The following is a 13,155-nucleotide window of genomic DNA, read 5'->3' on the forward strand; positions in this document are numbered from 1 at the left end:
GAAAATACCACAGTGCACTTAGCATGCACCTGATACACCGGGCAGGGAGCTCTGCACCACATCACTGTGTTCATGAAAAAGGTGTTAATAAGACAAGCCTTCAGTGGTTTAACAATGTGAAGCTTTTGCCCTTTTTATTTTTAATCACAGAAAGATGAATAGATCAGGGTCGGGGTTTTAAAAAACCAGCCCCAGTTCATCTGATGCGGATGTGGTTAAGTGTTTTGATATAATTACTGTAACATTTGTGTTGTCCTTTCATAATAAGATGAAGCCTAGTTTGCTGTTGGTTGTATGTGGCCTGTGAATGTGGGGAGACAGAGCATGATAGTGGCATAATGGTGATTTCAAGCCTGTAAAAATGGTTGTGCTGATGTGCCAGTGTCCAAACTGCACCTTTATTTTGCACATCCTTTGCTTTATCAAAAATAAAGAAGAGACACAAAAGTAATTATAAAATAGACAAACTGTACGAAATTTTTTTGCACGCACATATTGGATTATAAAATCATTTCAATTCACACTTTTATGGCCTAAAGTCTCCAAACTGAGCAGCAGTATCTCATCACAGTAAAAGTCATGAAATTACTTCTGCCGCTGCTGCTGCTGCAAAATTGTGAGATATGTGGTCTCATTTCTCCATTATGAAAGCATCTCACAGCAGTTATACAAAACCGTGATGGATGAATAACACATAACTACAAGTAGTGACATTTCTCATCATTTGTTGTGGTGAATCAGTGTGTGGTGGCAGTGCTCATTTCAGACCCTAATGAGCCACGCCACAGGCTCTGTGAGGCCACACTGAGGCACAGCAACGCTTTGAGCTAGATGATAACAGCCCAACATGCTGCAGTTTAACAGGTATAATGTTTACCATGCTCACCATTTGAGTTCATTAAGTTGGCAGTCTGACGTTTACCATTCAGCAGTAGGCACGCTGGTACAGCTGCGGTGATGGAAACGTCACATGTTCTGCAAGTATTTAAACCAAAGGACTCAAGATTTAAAGGGGTGATGGTACCAGATGAAAGGTTAAAGTTTTTGTGGTTCATCCTGAGGAGGGCTCAAACATATGAATAACATTTAACGGCAGTCAGTCCAGTGGAAATGCCACCGAAAGCCAGAAAATGACAACCTGCTGGAGTCGGGGCTTGGATTAATCCCCAGAGAACCATGAATATCTGCAAGAAAATGAAGACAATGCATTCAGTGGTTGTTGAGATATTTCAATCAGGAAAAAAAGTCACGGACTGACATTGACTGATGATACAAACAAAATGTGAGATAAAAATGATTGAGTGAATCTGCCCCCACATGGGAGAGTAGAATAGATTGACCGGATACCATAGTTATGGTTATAATTTCCTTTTCTTGTTTTGTTTTAGTCCTGCGAGTGCTGATCATCAGCCCAGTAACACTGCAGATCTGTGGGCGCAATACTCACTGGTGCTTGTTTGGGTTGTTGTGCAAGAGTCTTTAGGGACTCAGCCAAATTAGAGTTGAGTCTGGCTCGCCAGACTAATGTTGTTTGGTTACAAGTACAGCTGTAGTCGATTGAATCAAGGTAATATACAGAGTACCGATGATGTTTAAAGCTATGTAGAAAACAAGTGCAGCAATAAAGCATTAAAGACAAACTAAGCAGGATTTCTCCCGTGGCTATGCTACATTCTACCTTAATTAAAAAGCTCTGGAGTAATTGTGATAGTTAACTACATGACTTGTTACGAGCGAGAATGGAGTCTCTCTGCCTTCCACCTGGCATCTCATGGCTGAAAACCAACGTTGCAACATCAGTGTAGTTACTCAGTCGCTGCCCCGGTGTCCCAGCTCTCGTCTCTGCGCACCGCAACACAAACGCGCTCCATAACCCATAATCTTTTGTTTATGACGGTTAAGACTACACAAACACACACGTCATAACATCGTATATGTTAGCTATGTAACGTTATCCACAGCTCCATTTATTGATTTTTCGCCGGCTTTGTTGTAAACAAATGCACATGGGCAAGAGGAGCGTAACCAAAGCAGCGGAAAAGCAACCGGACTTGCATAGTTTAAAGAGGACATATTATGGAAATATCACTTTGTAAACATATATTTTTAACATATATTTGGGTGTTTGTCTTGTCTTTCGGCCCCCAAAATGCGAGAGTTGACAAAAAAAAAAATTGCAATGTGCAGGCTCCCTAGATTGAAATCCATGTGGTTTTATGAGCTGTTCCCTCAGATGCCTTCCAGTGATGTAACTGAATTTGCATAACCCCACCCAGTACCAGTAGAAGGGGTGGGGCGGGGCAAGCAGTGGTACATTTGCATTTAAAGGGACAGGCACTGAAACCAGGCGTTCTGAACAGGGCTGCTTTGAGCGGATGAAAAGAGCTGTGATGTTTGATCCTTGGGGGATTTTGACCACAGCATGTCACAGACATGTCTTTAAGACACCTGGGAACTATTTTAAATTGTGGAGAAGGGGCATAATATGTCTCCTTTAATATATTCCTGCTGCCCATGGCTTTACAGTGTTTTTGTTGTTCTCTCTCAGAACACCAGAGTGCTGTTCAACATACGTGTGGTGGGAGGATCAGCGTTTTACAGCTACCTGTCACCTCAGGACGGGCGGCCGCTCTACCACCCTGCTGTCGACAGGTGAGGTTCCAGGAAATACACCAAACATCAAGTTAATAGAGAACACACACACACACACACACACACACACACACTGCTGATCAGTATGAACACATCCAAACAAGTCTTGTAACATGCTGCTGTCCTAAAGTGTTGACAGATTATTTCCTCCATCATCAGAGCTCATCATACATTACAGATATTTTTCTGATGTTGACTGTGCTAGCTAGAGCCAAATACAGGCCAATAAAAGTGTTTCTGTTTAATTCGAGAGCGATTTTCTAGAGCAGCTGTTCGACATATGCTACTTCCACGTATATACTGGAAAGAAGAGCATTTCTGCAGATGTTAACAGGCTGAGCATTCAGCCCAGAGTGACCGTTACCGTTTTGGCTGACTGGCTGTCTGGACACTACCTTCTCCTATTATTAGACCAGAGGATTATTAGATTATTCTAAATGTGTTCTTTTGTTGTGGGATTACTGGTATCATGCTCAAACATTTCAATACTGAAATGACCCAGTGTTCCCACAAGCTCATTCAAATTTGATCTAACGTAATCAATTTTAATGCAATTTAAATCCGCTCTAATCTAATCTAATAAAGTGTTTCTTGAGAACTACAGGCAGGCAGCCAGTTTCTAGAGACATCTTTTTGACGTAAAACGCACACGTATGACTGTTAAAGTTGTTAAAGTCCAGCATTTGTTTTTGATTGACACAGTCAGTGCAGAATGTTCCTGAAGCAGATGTCTGATATCTCATCTTCCCCTTAGTGTACATCCTACCAGCTGTGCAGGTCATACAATTTATTTTACAGCAGCAGACTGAAATGCACACACATTTTAATCCTTTTTCGTGATTGCATGTCTGATGCCCTCCACTTGCAGGAGTGAATTGCTGTTTCAAACGGGCATTTTGACAAAGTCTTGAAAGGACATCCATTTGTGTAGTCGCTAAGAACAGTTCAGTCATTCGTTGAATGGTGCTGATGGGGCCAAATGTCTTTGAAATCCTTTGAAATGCAAATGTGCAGCACACTGTATCCTAGGAACTAATGTAATGATAGTGTTTGAACTCTAATGATTCGGAAATGTGTTCTGTGCCCAAGTCAACCCACATCAAACGGTACAAGAATGTAACAGTGCAAGTGTTGTAGTGTACTTTGTTCAGCCCTGTCAGCCTCTGCAAACCGTCTGAGTCTATGTGTAATAGCAAACACATTACTGTTTTTCATGCAGCACCTATGACTGTTATCTATTTACAAACTAACTCGTCTGTAGCTTCTTTATTTCTTCGTCCACGGTCAGTCGACTACTGTGGTCACAAATTGGATATGAGATTAGGTTACTTAATTTGTACCTGTAAGTAAATTTGCTCTGCAGTAAAAAAGTCAATCTTACACTTCTCCATTTAACACACAGCAGAGGCCTGTGCACAAATATCTCTACAGTTATGGATGGTCCTGAAATGAGGCACAGACATTCATGGTCTCCAGAGAGCAAACCCCAGACTTTCCCCTGACTTTTAGTGACATCACATCTTTGATTTCAACCATTTGATGCAAATGTTACTATACTAACATGCTAAACTAAGATCATGAACATGGTGAACCTGTTTAGCATCAGCATGTTAGCATTTAGCTCCAAAGGATGAATGTGTGGTGCAGCCTGAACCTTGCCTGGCTGTAGACTCTTCTCAAAGTGAATAACATCATTTACTGTGTAAACTCACCGACATAAATAGACGCCCTTTGATTGATCCCTGCTCTCTCACTTAGCACCAACAGATTTCTTTGCTTCTTGCAAATTAAGTTGAGATTTGCTTGTTGTACATTCTCTAATTTGGTTAGTGTCCCAAACAGCACCCAGAAATCCCCCAAATTTACTCTTAATGAGCATGAATGTCATTTATTGAAACTATTTAGTAGCTAGACAAAATAATCTTAGAATTAAATCTCATGGAATTTGAGAGATGTTGTTGAGAACTCCAGCTAGTGAGGATTAAGTTGCTCCTCTGTAAGCAGTGCTATGGTTTCCATGCCAGTGTCCATAAAGATTACTTTTACATTGTATCTCCCATTTTCTCTTTCTCACACCAGCAGCATCTACACACTAGATTTGTTCACCAGCATCAAATAATAGTGTCATTCACTTCTTACTGTCAGCGTTCAGTGTGGTAACGCTGACACCTAGTGGTTATAAAGCATCAACACTAGTGCACTCCAAATGAACCGGATAATGATGGTGGTGCTGTAAACTTTCTCTGTCTGCAGAGCTCTGAAGATGTGTGGCTCGGGAGGTCCTCCGCACGTCAAGCTCATCATCGAGTGGGAGCACAGAATCAAAGACTGGTCAGTGTGTTTTCGACTGCAGACCGCCACATGTTTACTGAAGCAGTTTTTGCTCTTTTAACCTGACATCAATCTACTTGACACATGTTTATGTCCCGGGACGCAGCCTGTTTGGTAACATCCAGGAGGAGGTGGTGAAAGACGCGGAGAGTGTGAGAAATCAGCAGCAGCAGCATGTCCAACAGTACAGCTGCACTTTGGATGAGTGCTTCCAGCTCTACACCAAAGAGGAACAGGTACCGTGTGTGTGTGTGTGTATGTGTCTGTGTGTGTGAGTCATCAGAGAGACCTGCTACCTGGGACAGACATTAACAGCCATGTGCTGTGACACTGAGCCTCCTGAATCCTCCCTAATCTCCTTTTGCAAGGTGCTGCGGGAATAAAAGCCTTATCAGAACCACAGATTGCTGTTTTTGAAAATATGACGTTAATCTTTTCTTAATCTTTCCTCATAGTAAATTGGTGATAGCAGCAGCGATGTGACTAACACTGCATGTTGTCTCTCATCATTTTACCGGGACAACAGTTTTGCCGTCCTGCAGCAGCTGTAACTATCGATAAAGGTTTGAACCAAACTCTCCACGAGCAGATATGAGTGATATGGATCTTTAATTTATGTTTTACATAGTTTTGTTGTTTGTAGTGTTTATTTAATGCCTATTTTAAACAAAGCTGCTCTGGCATGTTTACTACTTTCTATCAAATGGAAACGGCTCAGGTAAGGGATGAATGTGTATCGAGAGAAGGCTTAAATAGATTAAGACAAAAGAACAAGGCAGCCTGTTCGTGTTGACTGTTTGAACACTCCACAGCCTGTGTGGGCTATTGCCATCACACGCAGTGTTTATGATTCAACACCGACACATGTCGTGTAAAACTGTTCAGAACTGCTTATCAAGAATCAGCAGTCAGTCACTGCTGGACAGGGCACTCAAAACCACTATCATTTTTTTTTTAAATGAAACTGAAATATATGATGTACTCATGCTGTGTTCATACCACCTTATGACAAAGAGTACATTACAGTTCTTTAAATTTGTTACACCAATGTTCACTAAAACTCTTACACTCAGACAGTCAAAAACACAAACGTTGTAACATCTAAAGTCCACTAAAGCAGCAAAAATACTTTGTACACATTTCCAAATCCACACTCCGTACAAAGTTGTGGATACATGTAGCCTAATAAACTGCACCGTCAACAGTGTACACTATGGGCCAGATCTACTAAAGGATTGCTCTTATATCTCTGCTGAGTTTTTCAGGTGTGTTAAAAGTCCTCTATGCACCGTTACGCACGACGCACGTCTCTCCTCCGGTGCGCTCCTCGCCTCTCCTCCCTCTCCAGTACCTGGCTGCTCAGCTCTGGGACCGGGACTGAGAGACGTCACCGCTGCCTTCACTCCGTCTTTGATCCCTCTGGTCAGGACGTTTAGACCCGAGTGGGCACCTGCTGCCCAACACTGATCAGAGCAGCTCTTCCTTGTTTGCCGAGGTTTTATGATAAACCAGAATTTCTTTTGTTCATTCTTGTTTTACCAATCACATAGTCTCCCACGTTTCTTCTGCTGCAGCTCTACAATATGTTTATTTGCCCCTCTATTAATCCATCGGGTCACATTTTCATTCTGCGTTTGTGGCCATCCAGCTCTCTGTCCACACTCTCCATGGCGGAAACGATTACCACGCGCAAAACCCTCATTTAAATACTGCGGTTTGCGTGTGTCTTCATTTAGCGGGTTACTCTTAGTAGATCACCTATTTTGCGTGCACTAACCAAACACGCAAAATTTTACTAGGAGCACGCAATTTAGCGCCCATTATCTGGGATCTTAGTAGATCTGGCCCTGTGTGATGTGAAAATACACAAACACAAAGATTTGTTGGGGCTGGAGGTTGAAAATTTAAACTGTTCCTAAAATTTGGAAGATGTGGTCCCTGAATACTGTCTGTCTCAAAGCACCGAGGTATTGCTCACAGGTAGCTCCATATCAATTGCTGATGTGCTGAATTGTGTGCAACAACCGGCTGTGACACGGTCGTTGTTGTCGTTACCTTGCGACTCCACACAGTGGAGCTCCAAACATGGGTGAGACACTGAACTCAGTCCAGGCAGGAAAGTGTTTCTGTGGAGGAGGCGACTGATCAGCAGGTCGGACACTGGTCAGTTGTCTTTGGGAGCAGAGCCAAGTTGATCTGGTTGTCCTGTGCAACTGGTCCCATTAATGTTACAGAATTGTTGTAGGTCTGTGTCTCAACACAGTCCTGTACAGTGTGTGTCTGTCTCAGCTGAGAATTACTGGCAGAAGAAACAGGATGTTTACCCAGAACATGAGAAAAGCTTCACAGTAAACACTCCCCGAGTGACCTGGTGCAATGCGATGATCCATCACTCCACAGTCTTCAAGATGGTAATTAGGGTGAGGAGGGAAATGCGAACAAAAGCAGTAACCATGGCAACAGCTTCAAAATGTACTTCCTGCTCCAAAGTGAAGTTGATTGGGGTTTATATAAAGAGACTGCACGTTTCCAAGGTTTAGTCTCATTTCCAACTGTGTAATTAAAGGGAATTAGAAAAACAAAGAACTCTTGATTTATCAGGAAGAGGTGGAGTAAAAAGACAGATTTTCAGTTTTTGTTGCCTCTCCTTCTCTCTCCCCCGCCAGCTCGCCCCAGATGATGCCTGGAAGTGCCCGCACTGTAAGCAGCTGCAGCAGGGCATGGTGAAGATGAGCCTGTGGACGCTGCCCGACATCCTGATCCTGCACCTGAAGCGCTTCAGGCAGGTGGGAGAGCGCAGGAACAAGCTCACCACATTCGTGCATTTCCCCCTGGCGAGCCTGGACATGACACCTCACATGGTGACTCGCAACCACGGCACCAATCAGCTCCCTCTCCAAGCCGGGTGGAAACAGCCACGCCGACCAGACCTCACTCCTCCTGACTTCCTGTACGATCTGTACGCTGTGTGCAACCACCATGGAGGAATGCACGGTGGACATTACACAGGTCTGAGTAACTTCTGAGCGGTGATTTACACCACAAATAATGATAACTACAGCTTATTCATAAAGATATCAAGTAGTTTATAGTTTGAAAAATAGTAAAACTGATAATAGTTACATTATGTCTAAGACGTTAAGACAAAAAACAAAATATAACACTTTTTTTTTTTTTTGCATACTCACCTAGTGCCATGGTGAGATTTTGGAAACACAGACAGCAGGGATTGGTCTGATGTTGCTTTTACTTGCAGAATGCGTTTTAAAAAAAAACTGGCAGCAACATTTTGAATCAGGTACGATCATTGAATTAAGATAATTGAAACAGGAAAAAGGGATGGACGACCTCGAGAACCACAAATAAAAGGAACAGCCAAGTCTTGGTAAAATGTCTCAGGCAAACAAAGTGGAAGTACACCACTTCACTCACCTGAACATCAAAAGACTGCTGGAAATTATATCTTGGTTATAGATCTCTCAGCATTATTAAATAAGGTACTTAGATTTGATGAAGTGTGTTATTGAAGTGTCTTACAGGAGTCATTATAATGAATCATAGGATTGTAGAACATTTTTAGACAGTTCTGCTCTCAGCAAGATGGCACTTTATAAAGGACACAGCGCAGCTACCAGACCTGAATACAATTGGTTATTGCCTTTTTTTCTTCTTTTTTTTAAAGGCAATAACCAATTGGACATAAAGCTTTGAGGTTGAGGTACATAATAATAATAAAGTGCACCACGATACTCTGACAGGTCTCTGCTGCACGGCTTGACCAGGTGTCAGCTGTTCAGCTGTTGTAACAAAAAGCTCAGCCTTTTTTAAACTCGCCACTACATGCTCCTTCTTTTCTTTTTATAAAGTTCCGATATAGAATAGAATAGAATAGAATAGAATAGAATAGAATAGAATAGAATAAACTTTAATGTCCCACAGGGGAAATTTGTTGTGGACTCAGTGCATGGTAAAAAAGCTGCCTTAGTATACATAAAATACATAAATGACAGTTGACATGTACACACACACTCATGACACACCCAGTTAAGGGTTAAAAAGATTAAAAAGTAAACAAACAAACAAACAAACAAACAAACAAACAGACAAGCATCAGTTATTGCACATCTCCCAGGTAAAAAAAATAAAAACAAGAGTTATTGCACACCTCCCAGGCCTCAGCGTACACCATCTACAGAGCTGTTTAAAAGTTTGATGGAGGTGGGTACAAAAGAGAATTTAAAACGATTCAGTCTGCATTTAGGGAGTCTATACCTTCTACCGGAAGGCAAGAGCTCGTAGTTTTCTAGAAGGATGTGGGACGGGTCTGGCAGAACCCTCCGTGCCTGCCTGACTACAGACTGCTCGTAGATGGACTGGAGGGAGGGTTTGTCAGTCCTCCCCATCACCTTCATAGCCGTATAGACCAGGCGCTGCAGCTTGGCTTTAGACTGTGCAGAGAGGTTACCATACCACGCTGTTATGCCATATCTAATAACGCTCTCTATTACTGCCTGATAAAAAAGAAACATAATGTTTTGACTGACCCCAAACACCCTCAGCCTACGTAAAAAATACAGCCTTTGCTGTAAGCGACAACAGACCAAATCAACATGATCACTCCAGCTGAAGAGGTTATCCATCTAGATGCCCAGCTACCTGTAGGATGTGACCTGTTTAATTTCCTCCCCATGTATGGCCAGTGGGCGACTGGGCTAAAATATATACAGGAGAACTTCTGATCCAATGTATTTCTCAGAGCTCAGAGAATAGTATAAGACTAGAAGTATAAGACTGAAGTAAGTGACAGAAAATGACAGTCATTGAGGGAGACTACCCTCAATGACTGTCATTTTCTATCACTTACTGTACTTCAGTCTTAAAGTTCTTGTACTTGCACTTCACTTGTGTGAATAAGCAGCTGACCAACGTGTAATTTCCTTCGGGATCAATAAAGTTGCATCTAATCTTCATCTCCTTTGTCGTTTTGGCTATAGCCTTCTGTAGAAACTCTGTTGATGGCCAGTGGTACAACTATGATGACAGCAGTGCTGAGCCAGTTCCAGAGGGGGAGGTGTGCACACGTGGAGCCTACATCCTGTTCTACCAGAGAAGAAACACCATCCCCCCCTGGTCTGCAAGCTCTTCAGTCACTGGTAAGTACTTTCTTTTTTAACATTTAAATTTTTATTAAGGTTTATATAAGGACAAACTAAGGGCACAATATAAGGACAACTTACACAAACAAAAGGGGATAGGGAGGTGGGAAAGGGGGAGATGTACAGTATGTGCCTCACACACAAGATATTTCCCAAGCAGGTCACATGGTTAAAGAGAAGCAATGCACATAGATGGGAGTGAGGTAAATATATATCAAGATACCAACTGAATAAAGACTATTCCTTAGATATATCTGTAAATACACAGTTACAATCAAAGTGGTACTGGTACTTTCACATTCTTTGTAGCAGCCTACCGGTATGTTGACAACATTGAGCATCATTACACGTCACACCATTGATATTTACTGATTTTTTTTCTGCAAAAATCTCTTTGATGACCTGCTTCTCAACATCTGTGTGCGTTTTCACTCTGATCTCAATTATTTATTTTAGCCAATAAATGAAGGTTCTCTATGATTGGTGAGAAAGGCTCCTGCGATAAATGGTCTTCATTTCCTGGAGTCGGGGAGGCGTTCGTCTTCATGGTTTCAGTGTAATGAGGGAATTCACAGATGGGTGGAAAGGCTTTTGATATCCTGTGAACATACAAGTTTGATGTAGCAGTGTGGCTGCAGGATTTTCCCTCAGCGTGACTCTTGTGAGGGCAATAGATGCAGCTGTGGGGAGGCGTTCTCCTGCAGTTCATGTTCAGGACATCTTGTGGCTTGTTTTAATGAACTCATATCCAAAGAAATTGGCTCATTTTTTTTTTCTTCTTTTGCAGGTTCCACCAGTTCGTCCACCTCTGATCATTGGCTGGTGCGGCTGACTGGGGGCAGTAAGAGGGGCAGCATCGTGTCAGGAGGACCCACCTCTGTTCTACCAGGGCCCATTCAGGCCCCAGATTCTCCTGAGCTTCCAGTGTTTGGAGATGAACCTCCCAAAACAGTAGAAACAAGTAGGTTTTAATTTGTCCTCACACCAATACAGTCCAGTTTCTTGATTTCCTAGAAGTTAAAATTCTTAAGAATTTAGTTGTTGCTTAAGTTGCTTTGGCAACACTCTTGGTCACATTGGTAACAGCAAGTACAACTTGGTACAACAGCAAATACTCACTGGGAAGCTACAGTGCTACTGAAAAGCCGCTGGTTTATCTGTTTACAGTGCAGCCAAAACAAAGTAGTCAATCTGTCCCTTTAGAGTGGCGTTTTTCAACCTTGGGGTCGGGACCCCACGTGGGGTCGCCTGGCATTCAAATGAGGTCGCCTGAAATGTCTAGTATTTGATGAAAAATATTTTTTTTGACTAATGATTATTCTTTTTAAAATTATGATTAAAAACAGTATTCTATACTTTCACGTTCTCAGATATAAATCGAGTTCAAATAAAATGCAGCATATAAAAATATCCGAGCTGGCACATCTTGATTGACAGCGCAGGTTCACCAGAAATTTGTGATGTCAAAATGGGGCCACGAGCCAAAAAAAGGTTGAGAACCACTGCTTTAGAGCATACTAGAGGTACACTTTAATACATCATGTGTCCTCTGCTTTCCTTCAGATGGGTTTGAGGCCAAGCCATTTGTCCGTGGGACCCAAGGCAGGAGTGTCAGCATGAGATCTCCAACTAAGCCCAAGGAAACTATGGGCAAAGTTCTGCGCTGGTCCTTTGGCTCCAAGGACCGTGTTAAACACCAAACCCAGACCCGGCCCGGAGAGCTGGTGGAGTACCTGGAGTCTGGGCGCCGGCCACGATGTACCAAAGACCCTATCATCACACTGGTGGCCACCCCACCACAGAGGACTGCCCAGGGAAGAGCCTTTGACATGGGACAGGACTGCAGCTCCCCAAGCGGCAGCAGCCTTAGTTGCACAGAGAGACTCAGCTCAGACACGTGTTACTCCCCCAAAATACCAGAAGGACAGAGCAGGCCTTGTATGGAGAGAAACATCTGCCAGGGCAACTTCAAAGATGGTTCTCTGAGGCAGAGGTCGTCTAAGAGAGCACGGCAGGACCAGGGCCGGACCCTGGAGCTGCAGCTGCAGAGAGGAGCCATTCTAGGGGGTCATATCAGCCACAGTGCACCTCCAAGCAGAGACTCCACTTTGAGAAGAACTAAGGTCCAAACTGGGGTGTCCTACAAGACACCTAAAGACATGCTACAAATGGTCCTCCACCCTGAGGACAGGAGGGGGCAGAGGGGACAGGAGGGCCGCAGCCACGACAGCCTCTTGTCTTTTTTCAAACCGGGTTTCATGAAGAAAGATTTTCCTAGGTCACCAATCAAGGGACACAATGAGCACGTGGATTGCCACGGACAGCTGGAGAAGACAGCAGGCAGTAATCCTGCCAAACTGTCCCTCTCCAACGGGACGCTGGCCACAGTGGCGCTGGAAGAGAGGAAGGCCGGCGTCGTCCCCAGGTGCGACACCCATCACTGCAAAGTCCAACTGGTGAACGGAAAGGCCGGGAGCCACGAGCCTGTGGACATACAGCGCGCTCACAGCTCCAGCAACATCCAGACCAAGCTGGACCTGACGTTCCGCAGGTGCGCCTCCCTGCAGAGGAACGGTGAGATAGTGGCCCCGCCCGCTCACCGCATCCTGCTGTCAGACAAGCCCAGCTACGCCACTCTGCAGCGGACGCGCTACAGCACCACCTCCCTGGGTAGGCACACACACCTCTCCCCGGGGACTGTCTTTGAACCTGCACTGCATGATTTGCAAGAAACACATGCGACTACACACAGAACAGTAGGAGCTGTGGAGGGTTTTTTTCTGTTTGGTTGGTGTCACATATAAAAACAAGTTAAAGCACAGGGTTGATTTTTTTGCTCAACCTTTAATTTAGTGTCTTTCAGCTTTTATACAACAAAATCTTACCGGTAAACAGAAAATGAATGATGATGTAAACAGGATTTGATTCCCTGCTGTGACAGATCAGTTGAGTCTTACAAAGTAAATGGAAGACTTAGTAGTAAAGACAGCCTCAGTTTTTAGTCTTCAAAGTGTAG

The 13,155-nt window shown here is 43.4% G+C and overlaps 1 protein-coding gene across 1 annotated transcript in view; it reads left to right on the forward strand.

Annotated features, from left to right (window-relative positions):
• usp43b (ubiquitin specific peptidase 43b) overlaps positions 1–13,155 on the forward strand; it is a 75,585-nt gene that overhangs the window by 60,491 nt on the left and 1,939 nt on the right. Inside the window, exons 9-15 of the mRNA XM_083976413.1 lie at positions 2,549–2,652; positions 4,906–4,983; positions 5,090–5,219; positions 7,650–7,992; positions 9,978–10,136; positions 10,927–11,100; positions 11,703–12,809. Coding sequence (XP_083832539.1) covers positions 2,549–2,652; positions 4,906–4,983; positions 5,090–5,219; positions 7,650–7,992; positions 9,978–10,136; positions 10,927–11,100; positions 11,703–12,809 — 2,095 coding nt within the window. The remainder of the gene's footprint in view (positions 1–2,548; positions 2,653–4,905; positions 4,984–5,089; positions 5,220–7,649; positions 7,993–9,977; positions 10,137–10,926; positions 11,101–11,702; positions 12,810–13,155) is intronic.

The sequence above is a fragment of the Trachurus trachurus genome (assembly GCF_905171665.1).
Source record: "Trachurus trachurus genome assembly, chromosome: 8".
Classification (NCBI taxonomy): Eukaryota; Metazoa; Chordata; class Actinopteri; order Carangiformes; family Carangidae; genus Trachurus; species Trachurus trachurus.